Source organism: Papio anubis, chromosome 4 (genome assembly GCF_008728515.1).
Source record: "Papio anubis isolate 15944 chromosome 4, Panubis1.0, whole genome shotgun sequence".
NCBI classification, from domain to species: Eukaryota; Metazoa; Chordata; class Mammalia; order Primates; family Cercopithecidae; genus Papio; species Papio anubis.
The window spans coordinates 134,928,740-134,946,643 of NC_044979.1; the positions used below are offsets into that span (position 1 = coordinate 134,928,740).

Below are 17,904 nucleotides of genomic sequence, written 5' to 3' on the forward strand. Positions count from 1 at the left end.
TGGCTCCCTGAAGGTCCTCCTTTGTGTGTTTTTTTTTGAGACGGAGTCTCACTGTGTCACCCAGGCTAGAGTGCAGTGGTGTGATCGCTGCTCACTGCAACATCCATCTCCTCGGTTCAAGCGATTCTCCTGCCTCAGCCTCTGGAGTGGCTGAGATTACAGGCATCTGCCACCACGCCCAGCTAATTTTTGTATTTTTAGTAGAGACAGGGTTTCACCATGTTGCCCAGGCTGGTCTCAAACTCCTGGTCTCAAGTGATCCACCCGCCTCAGCCTCCCAAAGTGCTGGGACTGCAGGTGTGAGCCACCGTGCCTGGCACCCCCCTTTCTTATTTGATGGCGAACTGTGCCACAGATTAAACAAAAAATGCTTGTAATTCTCTTCTCTCTGCTACTTTAGCTGGTTAAATCTGACGTCTCAGACAAGGTTTTGCCAGGCAAGTTTACCTGGAAGTGTCTCTCCCCTCCTGCACCCTCCCTCCCCGTCTGCCTTGGGGTTTCAGGTCTGTTGCTGGAACAGGGCTCTGGCTGGGCCAGGGCTCCTCGCCCAGGATGCCCGGGGAGAGGCCCCGTGTGAGGGCCTCACTCTGCGGGCTTAGGAATCCCAGAGTAAACAGATCAAGTTACCCGTGTCAGCCGGGCGTCCACAACAGGCAGCCGCAGTGATTGAAGATGGGAATGTTCTTCTCAGAGATGACTCAGCTACTCAGCTTCTCGGCCCAGATCAGGGGCCGCCCTGGGCCTCAGCTCTGCCCTGGTGCTTGGCTGCAGGCCAAGCCCGGGGTTGGGTGGTGGGGGGAACAATGGATTTTGAGAGTCAGCGACTGGTGTGCAATTCTCTTTCACCCTGTCAGGGTGAGGGTACATGTCAACAACTCTGGTAGGGTTGAGGGGACCCGCTGTGACCTGGGTCATCTGTAGGGTGGTGGCTCAGTCTCTCTAAGCCTCAGTTTCCTCATCTGTCAAATGGCCAGCAACAACTATGTCAGAGAGTTGATGGGAAAAATGAATCAACCGCCCAGGTGTGGTGGTTCATGCCTGTAATCCCAGCACTTTGGGAGGCCGAGGAGGGTAGATCACTTGAGATAAGGAGTTGGAGACCCCATTCCTACTAAAAAATACAAAAATTAGCTGGGCATGGTGGCAGGTGCCTATAATCCCAGATACTCGGGAGGCTGAGGCAGGAGAATTGCTTGAACCCGGTAGGCAGAGGTTGCAGTGAGCCGAGATTGCGCCACTGCACTCCAGCCTGGGCAACAAAGCAAGACTCCGTCTCAAAAAAAAAAGAATCAACCAAGGTTGTTGAAGCCAGGGTGCAGGCAGAGAAGTGCAAGTCTGCAGGGAGAGCCTGGGCCACAGTGGTTGGAAGCCCAGGAGTGAGAATCTGGGGAGAGGGTGTAATAGGAGATGAGAGAGGACCCCTGAGAGCTGCCTACACTGGGGAGGAGAAGAGCAGCCACCACAGGAAGCAAAAGAGGATTGTCAGTGTCCAAGACGTCAGAGGAGACTGTGCGGGAGATTGCAGATTCCAGGGAGGCCTTGACCAGCCATGTGGGTCCAGGCAACAGGTCAAGGGCAGGAAGGCACGAGGGAAGACGTCATCGGGCTGGGCTCAGGGAGGTCACTGATGAACGGAGCGGGATGCCCTGGAGGGCCTGAGGAGCTGGCCCAGTGGCAGGGGTTCGGGGTAAGGGAATGAAGGAAGACTTTTTTTAGGAAGGAAGAAACTTGATCCTGTTTGTTGTTAAGACTAAGAAGCCAAGTATGAAACAGACAGTTCAGGGAGGTGCTTGGGAGAGTCACAAAAAGGGGAAGGAGTTTGCCAGGGTGCTGATTCCTGAGGCCAAAGGGAAGGGATAAGATGATGGATGGACAGGTCGGGCACAGTGGCTCACACATGTAACCCCAGCACTTTGAGAGGCTGAGGCAGGAGGATCACTCGAGGCCAGGAGTTCGAGACCAGCCTGAGCAACAGAGTGAGACCCTGTCTCTACAAAAAAAAATGAAAAAAAAAAAAAAAGCCAGGCATGGTGGTGTGTCCCTATAGTTGCAGCAACTTGGGAGGCTGAGTTGGGAGGATCACTTGAGCCCAGGAGTCTGAGGCGGCAGTGAGCTGTGATTGCACCACTGCACTCCAGCCTGGGCAACAGAGCAAGACCTTATCTCAAAAAAAAAAAAAAAAAAATGGGCGAATGATCAGAGACTTTCTGAGAGGGTGCCCTCCCCAGTTGGTCTGTGTCTTAGGAAATCTGGGGTGCATGTTGGGGTTGCTGAGTGTGGCAGAGGGGCAGGAGTGGAAGAGGTCTGGGGGAAGGAGGGTTAAGCTGACCCAGCAAGGGGTGGATGGGCCCCGGTGGCAGGGAGGGGGATTTCTGAGCTGGAGGTCTTTGCTGAGGCTGGGTTTGGGCAGGGGCCATCTAAGGATGGGGCCAGCTGAGGCGGCTCCCAGGAACACCCAGCCCCACAGGCCAGCAGTACACGGTAGGGTTGGAGTGGTGGTGGCCGCAGGAGATGAGTGTGACCGGGAACCAGGGCCACTCCCAGTGTTACCAGGTGACAGGACAACAACTCCAGCCCAATGCCCCAGCATGTCCCCTAAGTCCTTTAATAGCAAAGCCTCCGGAGAATGTTGCGTCCAAATTCATAGTGTCAGGGCAGGACTGCAGGTTGCTTTAGGGTCACATATTTCCATTGTGGTCTTCAGCATGTTGACACAAACTGTCCGCATGCTTGGAAAGGTCAGAGGTTGTGTGTCTCGGTGTGTGTTCTCAGCTGTGGTGTAAGGAACACAGAAGGTTGAATGAGCTTCCGGTTATGTCGGGAGAAGACCAGGGAAGTGTGCCATTATCCAAAAACAGAAATGGTGCTGTTTATGAAAGCAACCACAGCATGCCTGGTGCTTTTATTTTTTATTTATTTTTTTTTTGGAGACAGAGTCTCGCTCTGTCACCCAGGCTGGAGTGTAGTGGTGTGATCTTGGCGCACGGCAACCTCCGCCTCCCAGATTCAAGCAATTCTTTCCTGCCTCTGCCTCCTGAGTAGCTGGGATTACAGGTGGCCACCACCACACCCGGCTAATTTTTTTTTTGTATTTTTAGTAGAGACAGGGTTTCACTGGCCAGGCTGGTCTCAAACTCCTGACCTCAGGTGATCCACTCTCCCTCGGCCTCCCAAAGTGCTGGGATTACAGGCATGAGCCACTGTGCCCGGCTGCCTGGTGCTTTTTTTATTTTTATTTTCTATTTTTTGGGACAAGGTCTTACGCTGTCACCTAGGCTGGAGTGCAGTGGTGCAGTCACAGCTCATCACTGCAGCCTTGACCTCCTGGGCTCAAGCAATCCTCCTTCCTCAGCCTTCTGAGTAGCTGGGACTACAGGTGCATGCTACCAGGCCCTGTTAATTTTTTCTTTTTTAGATTACTTTTTGTAGAGACAGGGTCTCACTATGTTGCCCAGGCTGGTCACCTGGTGCTTTTATCTACAAAGTGACACTGATTCCCCACCCTGGTTCCTGAAGGCAGACAGTATATAGCCCTCTTGGAAGTTTGGGGAACAGGCTCAGTAGCTGTGTAAATATGCCCAAGACCACAGGATCAGATCGCCAACTCCAAAGCATTGCTTTTTTTGTTTTTGTGTTTTGTTTTTTTTTTTTTTTGAGACAGAGTCTCGCTGGGCCAGAGTGCGGCGGCACGATCTCGGCTCACTGCAGCCTCGAACTCCCAGGTTCAAGCGATTCTTGTGCCCCCAGTAGCTAGGATTACAGGCATGTGCCACTACGCCCGGCTAATTTTTGTATTTTTAGTAGAGATGGGATTTCACCATGTTGGCCAGGCTGGCCTCGAACTCCTGACCTCAAGCGATCCACCTGCCTTGGCCTCCCAAAGTGCTGGGATTACAGGCATGAACCACTGTGCCTGGCCAAGTGTTTTTTTGTTTTTTGTTTTTTTTTTAATCATAGGTATTTTTAACTGTGTAAAAAGTGTACCCTGCCTTACACAATGTTTGGGGTCTTGTTTTTCCACCCTCAGTGCTGTGATATTGCTGACACTTGTTTATCTGTTTGCTTAACACTGTGGATGGTTCATGTTGCCTGCTGGGTAATATTCTGCCATTCTTCATGTCCTCTCCTGCCGATGGGCATCTGGGCTGTGGCCAGGTTTTTGTTACCGAGAACAGGCTGTCACGGATCCTCTCGTCCGTGTCTCCCGTTACACATCTGTAAAGGGTGGATGTCTCAGACTGGAAATGCTGAGTCATGGTGCATATGCTGCAAGTCCCACCTGCCTTCAGGAAGCCCCCAACCCGTAGAGGCAGCTCAGCCCCGGCTCGGCAGACCCCAGGCAGCTAACTGCTTTAACCCAACTAAGCTTCGGTTTTCCCGTCTGTGAAATGGGAATCATTCCACAGCACATTCATTCAGGTCACACTGATTACAGACCTCGTACCAAGCCCTGTGCTGGGCATGGGGTCCTGGAGGAGGGAGATGCAGCCTTGTCTCTTGCTCGTCAAAACAGAAATGGGGCCAGGCGCGGTGGCTCACGCCTGTAATCCCAGCACTTTGGGAGGCTGAGGTGGGAGGATCACCTGAGGTCAGGAGTTGGAGACCAGCCTGGCCAACATGGCTGAAACCCTGTCTCTACTAAAAATACAAAAATTAGCCGGACGTGGTGGCACACGCCTGTAATCCCAGCTACTCGGGAGGCTGAGGCAGGAGAATCGCTTGAACCTGGGAGGCAGAAGTTGCAGTGAGCTGAGATCGCACCACTGCACTCCAGCCTGGGCTACAGAGTGACTCCATCTCGGAAAAAAAGCAAACAAAAAAAAGGCAGACAGACCTGGAAGTGATTAATCTCAGTACTATGATGGATATTGCCATGGCTGGGGAGGTGATAGGCTGGTGGGGGTGAAAGGAAGTCAGGCTGGGGGCTGTGAGAATTGGGGAGACCCGAAATCAGTGATCATTTTGCACCAAGAGCCGACAAGCAGAAGGTATACTCTCCTGAGAGGAAGCCTGGGTCCCCGGGGCTTTCCCCAGATATTTGTGATTTCTTCTGCCCTATCTGTCCCCTTTGGTAGTCCTGCCGCTCCATAATCACCCTGGAATTTGCCAAGCGCCATCACCCACGCTGTCTGATTGGATTCTCCTGGTCACCTGTGACACAAGCACATTTTCTTTTCTTTTTTTTTTTTTTTGAGACAGTCTTGCTCTGTTGCCCAGGCTGGAGTGCAGTGGCGCGATCTCCGCTCACTGCAAGCTCCGCTTCCTGGGTTCACACCATTCTCCTGCCTCAGCCTCCCGAGCAGCTTGGACTACAGATGCCCACCACCAAGCCCAGCTAATTTTTTGTATTTCTTTTTTTAGTAGAGACGGGGTTTCACCATGTTAGCCAGGATGGCCTTGATCTCCTGACCTCGTGATCCGCCCGCCTCGGCCTTCCCCAGTGCTGGGATTACAAGCGTGAGCCACCACACCCCACCTTATCTTCTGTCTTAAAGCAAAATAACTCCTGTTCAGGATCACCCTTCTAATTGCAGATCCAATTAAGGGCTTTTTTCTAAGTAAAACTTGAAAGGGCAGCTTCTAGTTGCTACGAAGACAGGAGAAATGAAACGTAAATAACACGAGAGACCCATTGAAAACCCGGGAGAAACAGATTAAAAAACTGCAGCTGGTTAGAACAAAGCCTGGCACTCACCCTCCCCCTGATTTTCCTCTGGAAAGAAAAACCCCAGGAACAACAGTGGCCCCGAAACACTTCTATCACTCACTGCTTTTTTTTTTTTTTTTGAGATGGAATCTCGCTCTGTCGCCAGGCTCCTGGAGTGCAGTGGTATGATCTTGGCTCACTTCAACCTCTGCCTCCCATGCTCAAGTGATTCTCCTGCCTCAACCTCCCAAGTAGCTGGGACCACAGGCGCACACCACCACACCCAGCTAATTTTTATATATTTAGTAGAGGCGGGGTTTCACCATGTTGGCCAGGATGGTCTCGATCTCTTGACCTCGTGATCCGCCCGCCTTTTCCTCCCAAAGTGCTGGGATTGCAGGTGTAAGCCACCACTCCCGGCTGCTCACTGCATGTTTTAAAATGCTCCTGTCAGCCGGGCGCACTGGTTCGCACTTGTAGTCCCAGTACTTTGGGAGGCCGAGGCTTGGGAGGATCACTTGAGGCCAGGAATTTGAGACCAGCCTGGACAATAGAGCAAGACCCTGTCTCCACAAAACTTTAAAAATTAGCCAGCCATGGTGATGTACATCTGTAGTCCCAGCTACTCAGGAGGCTGAGGTGGGAGGATTGCTTGAGCCCAGGAGTTGGAGGCTACAGTGAACTATGATCATGCCATTGCACTCCAGCCTGGGTGACAGAGCAAGACCCTGTCTCTAAAGGAATGAATGAATGAATGAATGAATGAATGAATGAATGAATGAATGAATGCTACTATTAGCCATATCAGAAAAACATCAGCAGGGAGACAGCCAGATTGGCTGGCAGGGGCAAGGGTGGGCGGTCTCCGGAAGCAGGTGAGGCCCTCATCCCTTCATTCCCTCACTCGGACAGGCTGCAGGAGATGTGGCCAGACCTCCCTCATTCCAGACAGAACAGGCCACACTTTGCAAGAAACACCCCTGTCCTTCCACGCTTGTGCTGTAATCCCAAGTGGGCTGAGAAAGGACCTGCTTTAAGTAAGTCCCGAGAAGGTTTTGTAAACAGGTGCCCGAAGGCCGGGCGCGGTGGCTCAAGCCTGTAATCCCAGCACTTTGGGAGGCCGAGACGGGTGGATCACAAGGTCATGAGATCGAGACCATCCTGGCTAACCCGGTGAAACCCCGTCTCTACTATAAAATACAAAAAACTAGCCGGGTGAGGTGGCGGGCGCCTGTAGTCCCAGCTACTCGGGAGGCTGAGGCAGGAGAATGGCGTAAACCCAGGAGGCGGAGCTTGTAGTGAGCTGAGATCCGGCCACTGCACTCCAGCCTGGGCGACGGAGCGAGACTCCGTCTCAAAAAAAAACAAAAACAACAACAACAACAACAAAAAAAACAGGTGCCCGTAACATCCAAGATGCCTGTCTTGAGGCCTGTTTGCAGAGCCTCTCTGGTTTGGGTGGGTGGGTGACTTGAGCAGTGAAGGCCCTGGGCTTGTTTCAAAACGCCGCTGGCCAGGCTTTTTTTGGTTTGTTTGTTTGTTTTTGAGACAGAGTCTTGCTCTGTCACCCAGTCTGGAGTGCAGCGGCACAATCTCAGCTCACTGCAACCTCCACCTCCGGGGTTCAAGCAGTTCTCCTGCCTCAGCCTCCCGAGTAGCTGGGACTACAGGTGCGCACCACCATGCCTGGCTAATTTTTGGTATTTTTAGTAGAGGTAGAGATGGGGTTTCACCATGTTGGCCAGGCTGGTCCTGAACTGCTGATCTCAGGTGAGCCGCCTGCCTCGGCCTCCTAAAATGCCGGGATTACAGGCATGAGCCACCGCACCCGGCAGGCCAGGCTGTTAATTCCAAAGGTCCTGGCTTGTTCCCAGACAAGCTAGTAGGTGACCTTGGCAGAGTCTGGCTGACACAGGGCATGGTGACCCTGCAGGAATCAAGCTTGCGTCTTTTTTTTTTTTTTTGAGACGGAATCTCGCTCTGTCGCCCAGGCTGGAGTGCAGTGGCCGGATCTCAGCTCACTGCAAGCTCCACCTCCCGGGTTTACGCCATTCTTCCGCCTCAGCCTCCCGAGTAGCTGGGACTACAGGCGCCCGCCACCACGCCCAGCTAGTTTTTTGTATTTTTTTAGTAGAGACGGGGTTTCACCGTGTGAGCCAGGATGGTCTTGATCTCCTGACCTCGTGATCCGCCCGTCTCGGCCTCCCAAAGTGCTGGGATTACAGGCTTGAGCCACCGCGCCCGGCCGCGTCTTTTATTTTTTAAGACAGGATCTCACTGTGTCACCCAGGCTGGAGTGCAGTGGTGCTGTCATGGCTCACTGCAACCTCTGCCTCCCAGGCCCAAGTGATCCTCCCACCTTCACCTCCTGAGTAGCTGAGACTACAGGGGCGCACCACCATGCTCAGGTAATTTTTAAATTTTTTTGTAGAGATGGGGTCTTGCCATGTTGCCCACGCTGGTCTCAAACTCCTGGACTCAAGTGATTCCCCCTGGCCTGGCCTCCTGCTTGGAGTTTCTTAACAGCACTTAGCACCACACTGGGTACTTTCTGGCATTTGCTCCTCTTTCCAGCTCTTTGTAGACAGAGTACAGAGAGGCCACAAACCCCAGGGGCCCGGAATCTGGGATGTGGACCCGGCCATGACTCATTAGAAAAGGCAGAGAGAGAATTAGAACTGGAGACCTTAGCCTGTCCCAGAGGAGGATTAAGTCAAGGTGATACCACATGAGGGCAGGCAGGGTTTGTTCTCATTGACGCGTCTCTGAATTTGAAGGCAAGTGTGTGGCCACAGTCCGTCCCTTTGCTCAGCAATCCTTGAGTGTTGATTCCATGCCCAGCCAGTGTCAGATATGAGGTGTGTGTACGGAGGACCGTCTGTCCTTGCTTCTGAGAGCTGTGGTCTAATGAGGGAAGTAGACCCTTAAAGTATAATTTGTAATAGATCGTGGGAAGCACTTGGCACCGTCATGTGCAGTTGCACGGGTTGTGCACTGCACAACTTTAAGGGCATACTTCACATAGACTGTGAGATGAACTGTCTCCTAGGGCTGTGATGCACTAACAGCCCAGCTGTCCATAGTGGCAGGAAAGTCATCTCATAGACATAGCATGGGACTGTAGGCTATCAAAGGAGGACAACCTCTATGATGGGAGATGAGGAAAAGGAAGTGGCTGGTGTTGATCAGGCAAGGTTTTATGTTGTTTTTTGTATTTTTAGTAGAGACAGGGCTTCACCATGTTGGCCAGACTGGTCTCGAACTCCCAACCTCAAGTGATCCATCCACCTCCGCCTCCCAAAGTTCTGACATTACAGGTATGAGCCACCATGCCTGGCCAGGAGAGGTTTTACCCCAGAGGAGATGTTTGAACTGGATCTTAAAGGATGAGCATGAAGTCTTCAGCCAACAAAGTTGGGAGGCCATGCTGGGTAGTTGAAAGAACATTCAGGCCGGGCGCAATGGGTCATGCCTGTAATCCCAGCACTTTGGGAGGTTGAGGCAGGTGGATTTTCTGAGGTCAGGAGTTTGAGAACAGCCTGGCCAACAGGATGAAACCTTCTCTACTAAAAATTCCAAAAACTTGGCCGGGCATGGTGGCGGGCACCTGTAATCCCAGCTACTTGGGAGGCTGAGGCAGGAGAATTGCTTGAACCCCAGAGGCGGAGGTTGCCGTGAGCCAAGATTGCACCACTGCGCTCCAGCCTGGGCAACAAGAGCAAGGGGCGTTGAGGCCAGGAATGGAAGAGGGAGATAAGACAGGAGGGTAGTTCAGCCTTGAGTTTGCTTTGTGGGGAGTGGTGGAGAGGCAAAAACAGATCTCAGAGTGACCTTCAAGTAAAGAAGACATGAGGCTGTGTGGAGTGGCTCACGCCCATAATCCCAGCACTTTGGGAGGTGGAGGTGGGAGGATCGCTTGAGGCCAGGAGTTCAAGACTCACCTGGGCAACATAGCAAGATCCCATCTCTATAAAAATTTTAGAAATTAGCCAGGTTTGGTGGCATGCACCTGTAATCCCGGGTACTTGGGAGGCTAAGGATGGTCTGTAAGGGGGTGCTGTGCTTGGACTGGGGAATGGCCAACTGCCTGGCAGTATGGGGACGACTTGGAGAAGCACGGACAGGAGGGGTAAGCTTGGTAAGACAAGAAACGCAGCAGATGTAATCCAAAGGCAAAGGGGCACCTGTAGCTTGAATTAAGAAGTGGTGTGGGCCAGGTGCAGTGACTCACGCCTGTAATCCCAGCACTTTGGGAGGCCGAGCCAGATGGATTACAAGGTCAGGAGATCGAGACCATCCTAGCTAACACAGTGAAACCCCATCTCTACTAAAAATACAAAGAATTAGCTGGGCACGGTGGTGGATGCCTGTAGTTCCAGCTACTCGGGAGGCTGAGGCAGGAGAATGGCATGAACGCAGGGGGCGGAGCTTGCAGTGAGCCGAGATCGCACCACTGCACTCCAGCCTGGGTCACAGAGTGAGACTCCGTCTCAAAAAGAAAACAAAAAACCAAAAACGACATGGAGGTCAAGGAGAGGGAGGAGTCTGGGGGCTGACTCCTGAGGGTAGTGACCAGAGCGACGGCAGCAGGTGCCTCCAGCTTATCTGCCCTCTCCGAAGCCTGCCCGTGCCAAGGTGCACATTCTGAGATGTCCCATAGCTGGCAGAGCCGCAGAATCGCTCAGCCCCTGGGGACAGGTCACTTCAACAACATATTTATACTCCATTTACACAGAGGCCGCTGTTGCCTTCTGCTGGTGTGTATGCCCTCCGGAATAATTTGTGTGGTCTATTTCTGGAGCGTGCCTCACAGCCGAGGGCACCCAGAGCAAGGGCCGCGTCCGTTTGCCTCCCCGGGGCTCTCGGGCAGCTGGGCAGCCCCGCCCCACCCAGGGAGTACCAGCTCATGGCAATCTGGTGACTTGGGGCGGGGGAGTCCAGGGCTCTTTCTGAGTGCATGGGGGTCCCTAGGAAGGGTCCAGGTCTGACCAGTGATTGCCACTTACTGTGGTGATAATTTGCTGTTGTCCTCGAAGCAATTATAGATTTCATGTATCCAGGCAATACTTGCAAATTGGATATGGGACAGGCAGGGACAGAGACGTAATTTGAAAACCAAAGAGCCGGAGGGAAATTGATGAGCGTGGGCTGTTGTTCCAGCAGAACGCCTTACACCCCTCCCAGGGCGGGAGAGGCCACCTCATGGATGACCCTAGGACAGGCAATTTTTTTTTTTTTTTTTTTTTGGGAGATGGAGTGGCTCTGTTGCCCAGGCTGGAGTGCGGTGGCACGATCCAAGCTCACTGCAACCTCCCAGGTTCAAGCAATTCTCCTGCCTCAGCCTCCCAAGCGGCTGGGATTACAGATGCCCACGACCACGCCAGGCTAACTTTTATATTTTTAGTAGAGATGGGGTTTCGCCATATTGGCCAGGCTGTTCTCAAACTCCGGACCTCAAGTGATCTGCCCACCTCAGCATCCCAAAGTGTTGGGATTACAGACCTGAGCCACGGCGCCTGGCCCCATTTCTGTTTGTGAGAGCAAGAGACAAGACATCTCCCTCCAGGACCCCATGCCCAGCACAGGGGGGCTTGGTACGAGTCTGTAATCAGTGTGACCTGAATAGATATTGCTGTGGAATGATTCCCCATTTCACAGGCGGAGAAAAACAAGCTTAGTTGGGTTAAAGCAGTTAGCTGCCTGGGGTCTGCCGAGGATTTTCTTTACATTCAAGTTTATCAAAGGATGACTGACATACAGCAAAATTCACCCCTTTTTAGCAGACAGTTCTTCGGGTTTTGACAAATTCATATGATCTTGTGAGATTTTTTTTTGTTTTTTTGAGATGGAGTCTAAATCTAATCACCCAGGCTGGAGTGCGGTGGTGTGATCTTGGCTCATTGCAGCCTCCACCTCCCGGGTTCAAGCGAGTCCCCTGCCTCAACCTCCCAAGTAACTGGGATTACAGGCGTCCACAGACATGCTCGGCTAATTTTTGAATTTTTTGTAGTGACAGGGTTTCACCATGTTGGCCAGGCTGGTCTCAAACTCCTGACCTCAGGTGATCCACCCACCTCTGCCTCCCAAAGTGCTGGGATTACAGGCGTGAGCCACCACACCTGACCTAAATTTATATGATCTTGTAACCACCGCCACAATCAAGAGGCCCATCCCCCCCAAAATTTCCCGGTGTCCCTCTCTAGTCAGCACCTACCCGTCCCCTGGCAATCGCTAATCATTTGTCCCTATAGCCTGGCCTCTTCCAGAATGTCATATAAATAGAATCATACAGTATGGAATCTTTTGAGCTTGGCTGCTTTAACTTAGCAAAATGCACTTGAGATCCGCCCGTGTTAATGCATGAATCAGTAGTTTATTCCTTTTAATTGCCGACCCGTATTTCCTCATGTGGATGTGCCGTAGTTTATCCTCTCTCCAGTTGAAGGAAGGACATTTGGGTCGTTTCCAATTTAGGGTAAATACAAACAAAGGCAATATGTATTTGCATCTAGGTCTTTGTGTGGGCACCTGTTTTCACTTCTCTTGGATGAATACCCAGGAGCAGGATAGCTGAGGCTGTGGATGGTCAGTGTGTGCTGAACTTTATAAGACACTGCCGGCTGGATGCAGTGGCTCACGCCTGTAATCCCAGCACTTTGGAAAGCCAAGGTGGGAGGATCGCTTGAGGACAAGAGTTCAAGACCAGCCTAGAGAACGTAGCAAAGATCTCATCTCTACAAACAACTTTTAAAACTAGCTGGACAGTCTGGGCACAGTGGCTCACGCCTATAATCCCAGCACTTTGGGAGGCCGAGGCAGGTGGATCACCTGAGGTCAGGAGTTCGAGACCAGCCTGGCCAACATGGAGAAACCTTGTCTCTACTAAAAATACAAAAATTAGCCAGATGTGGTGGTGAGCGCCTGTAAGCCCAGCTACTGGGGAGGCTGAGGCAGGAGAATCACTTGAACCTCGGAGGCAGAGGTTGCAGTGAGCCGAGATCGTGCCACTGCACTCTAGCCTGGGTGACAGGGCGAGACTGTCTCAAAAAAAAAAAAAAATTAGCCGGACGTGGTATTGTGTGCCTGTAGTTCCAGCTACTCAGGAGACGGAGGCAGGGGGAATGCTTGAGCCCAGGTGTTCAAGGCTTCCATGAGCTGTGATTGCATCACTGCACTCCAGACTGGGTGACAGAGCAAGCCCCTGTCTCTAAAAAGAAGAAAGAAACTGCCAAATGAATGTTTGAAGCGCCGGGCCATTTTGTACTCCCACCAGCAGTATAAGAGAGTTCCAGTGGCTCCATATCCTTGTGAAAATTTTCAGGAGTAAATTTTAAAACGGAGCTGGAGAGGTTCCTATAGATGAGGGGGCTGCAGGGAAGCTGGCAGGAGAGGAGGCCAGGGAGGAGGGTGACCCATGGATACACCAGCCACCCCCATCCCCTGCAATGCTGTCTACTTGGAGATCCCGTTTCTGTTTGCATCTTTGAGAGAGTGATCCTTGCCCTTTGCCTGGTGATACTGTTTGGCTGTGTCCCCACCCAAATCTCACCCTGAATTGTAATAATTGCCATGTGTCAAGGGTAGAGCCAGGTGGAGATAATTGAATCATGGGGGTGGTTTTCCTCATACTGTTCTCATGGTAATGAATAAGTCTCATGAGATCTGATGGTTTTATAAAGGGCAGTTCCCCTGCACATGCTCTCTTGCCTGTTGCCATGTAAGACGTGCCTTGGCTCCTCCTTGGCTTTCCATCATGACTGTGAGGCCTCCCCAGCCATGTGGAACTGTGAGTCCGTTCAACCTCTGTCCTTTATAAATTACCCGGTCTCGGGTATGTGTTTATTAGTAGCATGAGAACAGACGAATACACCTGGGTTACTCATAGACCTCTTTCTGTCCCGGCTCCCCTCAACGGGTGGGGGTGCAGAGCCCATGCCTGGCTTTGTGCTGGAGAGCTGGAACACCAGATAAGTGACCAGGGGTCAGTTTCCTGCCAGCCTCTGCCTGTGCACGCTTGGACTTGCCATCTCTGCCTGCAGTACTCTCTAGGGTGCAGTGGGGGTGGTTCTGGCTAAATGGGGAACGGGGACACGGGCGTTGAGGGGGTGATGACCCCCCTCAATTACCCAAGGACCAAAAGCCTCGAAACCCAGCCCAAGGGCCACCTGGACACAGACCTGGGCACCAAAAGCATGCCCAGGACCGAGGCCAGCAGGGTCAGGGTTCCGTCCCCTGTTTTTGGGGAATTGATGGTCTCGTTTTGGGGGTAGATGAGCAACATACCTCCCAGGCTGAGCGGTGATATCAGAGGTGATGTGAGGTGGGGCGGAGATCCACGTCCCAGAAATGTCACACGGATGGCCGCACTCCTCCCTCTTCAGGCATGGGAAGTAAACCAAGGGCTGGGCTGTCAGTCAGCTGGTGGGAATGAAGCATTTTTGTGACTGGGAGCTCCAGAGTTGCTGAACTGGAGGCCATGACAGTGGGAGGGGAGATGGGGACAGACACCTAGAGGTTACAATGGCAGGGCCATGGAAAAGACGGCTGCTCTGCCTGCCCCACACTGGAGCCACCCTTCGGCCACTTCTTCCCTCTGAGAAAATGTGGGATCTCAGGCCCTCAGGCCTGGACAGAATCACAGGGGCTGACTGGCTCAGAGGTCCCCAAAGATTGGGGGGTGGCAGAGTGGGGACAATCGGCATCTCTGTGCCTGTCCAGAGTCAGCACTGAGTAGGGGGACATGAAGGGAGAGACAGACGACTTACCCGAAGTCACCCAGCAGCCTGGGGCCGGAGCGCTGGGTAAACTGAGTCATCATCCCCGGGGCACGGGTGAGCAGCTGCCCCAGGGGACCTGCCTGGACTAATGAGATCTTCTGTGTCTGTCTGTCCGTCCATCCAGGTGCAAGTTCTTCAGTCTGACAGAGACGCCAGAGGATTACACTATCATTGTCGATGAGGAGGGATTCCTAGGTAAGTGCTTCTCTCCCCAGGGACTCGGCTGGACCACACCCTGAAGTCAGGGCTGGCTGCCCACCTCCTTATTTCTGCTCCCACCTACCTCCTTATTTCTTCCCTCATCTACCGGTCAGCTAGAAAAGCAGCAGAGTATATTTCCTTCTCTCCCTGGGTTCTGGAGGGTCCCTTCCCCTCCTCCTCTTGAGATTGCCTAAGAAAGACTTCTGAGCTAAAAGAGTTAGTTGGTATGGTGCTACCCAGCTGAGAATTAGATTAACCAAGAAGGAAAAGGAACATGTTTCACTGAAGCCTGCAAAGTGCTTTAAAATATCCTCAGTCGGGCGCAGTGACTTACGCCTTTAATCCCAACTCTTTGGGAGGCTAAGGTGGGAGGATCACTTGAGCTGAGGAGTTCGAGACCAGCCTGGGCATAGTGAGACCCCCATCTCTACTAAAAAATTACTTTAAATTAACTGGACATGATGGCATGTTCCTGTGGTCCCAGCTACTTGAGAGACTTGGGACAGAAGGATTGTTTGAGCCCAGGAGTTGGAGGCTGCAATGAGCTGTTATTAAATCACTGCTTTCCAGTCTGGAAGACAGAGTGAGACTCCATCTCTTAAAAACAAAAAAAGAGAGAGAGAGAGAGAAGTGTCTAGATGGCAAGGGCACAGTTTAAGAGGACTTCCCAGAGAAGGCAACACTTGCAGTGAACACAGCTACGAGTAAAGAGCCAGGTATGGTGGTACACGCTTCTACTCCCAGCTACTTGGGAGACTGAGGCAGGAGGATTGCTTAAACCCAGGAGTATGAGACTGTAGTGTGTTATGATCACACCTGTGAATAACCACTGCACTCCAGCCTGGGCAATGTAATGAGAACCTGGTGTTTGTTTGTTTTGTTTTGTTTTGTTTTTGAGATGGAGTCTCACTCTGTCATCCATACTGGAGTGCAATGGCACGATCTCGGCTCACTGCAACCACCACCTCCCAGGTTCAAGCCATTCTCCTGCCTCAGTCTCCCAAGTAGCTGGGATTACAGGCGCCTGCCACCACACCCAGCTAATTTTTGTATGTTTTTAGTAGAGATAGGGATTCACCCTGTTGGCCAAGCTGGTCTCGAACTCTTGACCTCAGGTGATCCACTCCCCCTTGGCCTCCCAAACTGCTGGGATTACAGGCATGAGCCACTGCATCTGGCCTGAGAACCTGTTTCTAAAAAAATAAAAAATAAAAAATAAGTGCCCCCCCACCAGGTAGAAAACATTAATAAAACAGGCAGAGAGAACCCCACGTGTGTACAGCCACAGCTTCCAGTACTGGAGACGCACTTGGCATCCCCAGGGAACCAGAGTGTGAGAAGAGAGAGAGGAGGACAGGGCTTACCTGGAGGAGGGGGGATCAGGAAAGATTCCTCCATGGGGCTGTACACATGGGCTTCTCTGCCGGGAAAGCACCCCTCCCTTTGTGGTTTCTACCTGGCATGCAGGCCGTTAAATTTTTTTTTTTTCAGAAACAGGTTCTTGCTATGTTGCCCAGACTGGAGTACAGTGGCTCATCACAGGTGTGATCATAGTGCATGGCAGCCTCAAACTCCTGGGCTCAAGCAATCCTCCCACCTCAGCCTCCCGAGTAGCTGAGAGCAGAGGCGTGTATCGCCGTGCCTGGCTCTAGACTTTTTCCTGAACTCCCCTCCTATACTTTATTTGGGTTAGAAGAAGCATGGGGAGACTTCTGCAGCATGGCTGTTTCTGGGGGCTCAAAAGAGGAAGTTCCTGGTGAGCTCACATGGTCATGGAGGACTTCCTGGAGGAGGTGATATTTTTGCTGGCCTTGTGGGGAAGGAAGAAAACATGTCAGAGGAGAGCTGAATGAGAAAGTACAGGAGCAGAAGCAAGGGCCAGGTTCAGTCTCTAAAAAAGGAGAAGACGAGGTAGGCAGGGAAAGTTTGGATCTTATTCTTTAGGCACTGGGGAGCCATTGAAGGTTGTTGGGCTGGGTTAGGGCTAAATTGGGGTAGAGTCTGCTGAGGTGTGTGTGCAGGAGAGGGAACAGGGAGTGAAGTAGGAAATTCCCGGGAGTGAGTAAGCTCTGTTCAAATAGAGGTCCTTGGGCCCAGGCTGAGACCCTCGGCTGGCCCAGGGAAGGAATTGCCCTCTATCCCTCAACCCTGCCATTCCCCAGAGGCATCCATAATGGCCTTGTGACTTTTAAAACTGCCTTGCCCTGCCCCTCCCTGAGCCTTTCCCAGCCGCAGGCACAGGCGCAGGCTCAGCACTGAGGAACATGGAGCACTGGGAAAGCAGGTTTCAATTAGCCCAGCAAGGCCTGAGGCTTACCCTGTGACTTCAGGGTAAGGGCTTCCCTTCCAGGGTGCTTTTCTGGTCAGTAAACCAGGCTGCTTGGAAATCCATTATTGCCCAAGGAAAAAAAAAAATTGAGTGCATTTGTTTTTTCCTTCTTTTCTTTTTTTTTCTTTTTCTTCTTTTGTTTTTTTTTTTTTTTTTTTTTTGAGACGGAGGTCTTCTGTCACCCAGGTTGAGTACAGTGGTCGATCCCCCAGCTCACTGCAAGCTCTGTCTAGGTTTATGCCATTCTCTGCCTCAGCCTCCGAAAGTAGCTGGGACTACAGGCACCGGCCACCCTCAACTGGGCTAGTTTTTTTGTATTTTTAGTAGAGACGGGTTTCACTGTGTTAGCCAGGATGGTCTCATCTCCTGGACCTCGCGGATCCGCCTGCCTCGGCCTTCCCAGTGCTGGGATTACAGGCTTGAGCCACCACGCCCGGCTTTTTTTCTTTTTTTGAGACAGAGTCTGCTCTGTCACTTCAAGATGGAGTTTAGGCAGCCCGGACACTGCAACTCAGGAATTGCTTATTTTCCAGCCCAGCCTCCCCTGAGTAGCTGAGGATGAGGCACCGCCTGACAATCCAGCCAGGCTAATTTTTTGTATTTTTGTTATTTCCATGTTGTTAGGCTGGTCTCAAACTCTTGAACTCAAGTGATCCACCTGCCTTGACTTCCCAAAGTGCTGCCAAAATATTAGCATTTTGGCCAGGCATAGTGGTTCACATCTATAATCCCAGCACTTTGTGAGGCCGAGGCGGGCAGATCACCTGAGGTCAGGAGTTCAAGACAAGCCTGGTCAACATGGTGAAACCCTGTCTCTACTAAAAACACAAAAATTAGCCGGGCATGGTGATGCATGCCTGTAGCTCCAGCTACTCAGGAGGCTGAGCAGGAGAATCACTTGAACCCACGAGGCCGAGGCTGCAATGAGCCAAGATCATGCCGCTGCACTC

General features: G+C 52.0%; 1 protein-coding gene across 1 annotated transcript in view; it reads left to right on the forward strand.

Annotated features, from left to right (window-relative positions):
* Positions 1-17,904, forward strand: part of CASTOR2 (cytosolic arginine sensor for mTORC1 subunit 2) — a 67,691-nt gene that overhangs the window by 30,288 nt on the left and 19,499 nt on the right. Inside the window, exon 2 of the mRNA XM_003895903.4 lies at positions 14,549-14,619. Coding sequence (XP_003895952.1) covers positions 14,549-14,619 — 71 coding nt within the window. The remainder of the gene's footprint in view (positions 1-14,548; positions 14,620-17,904) is intronic.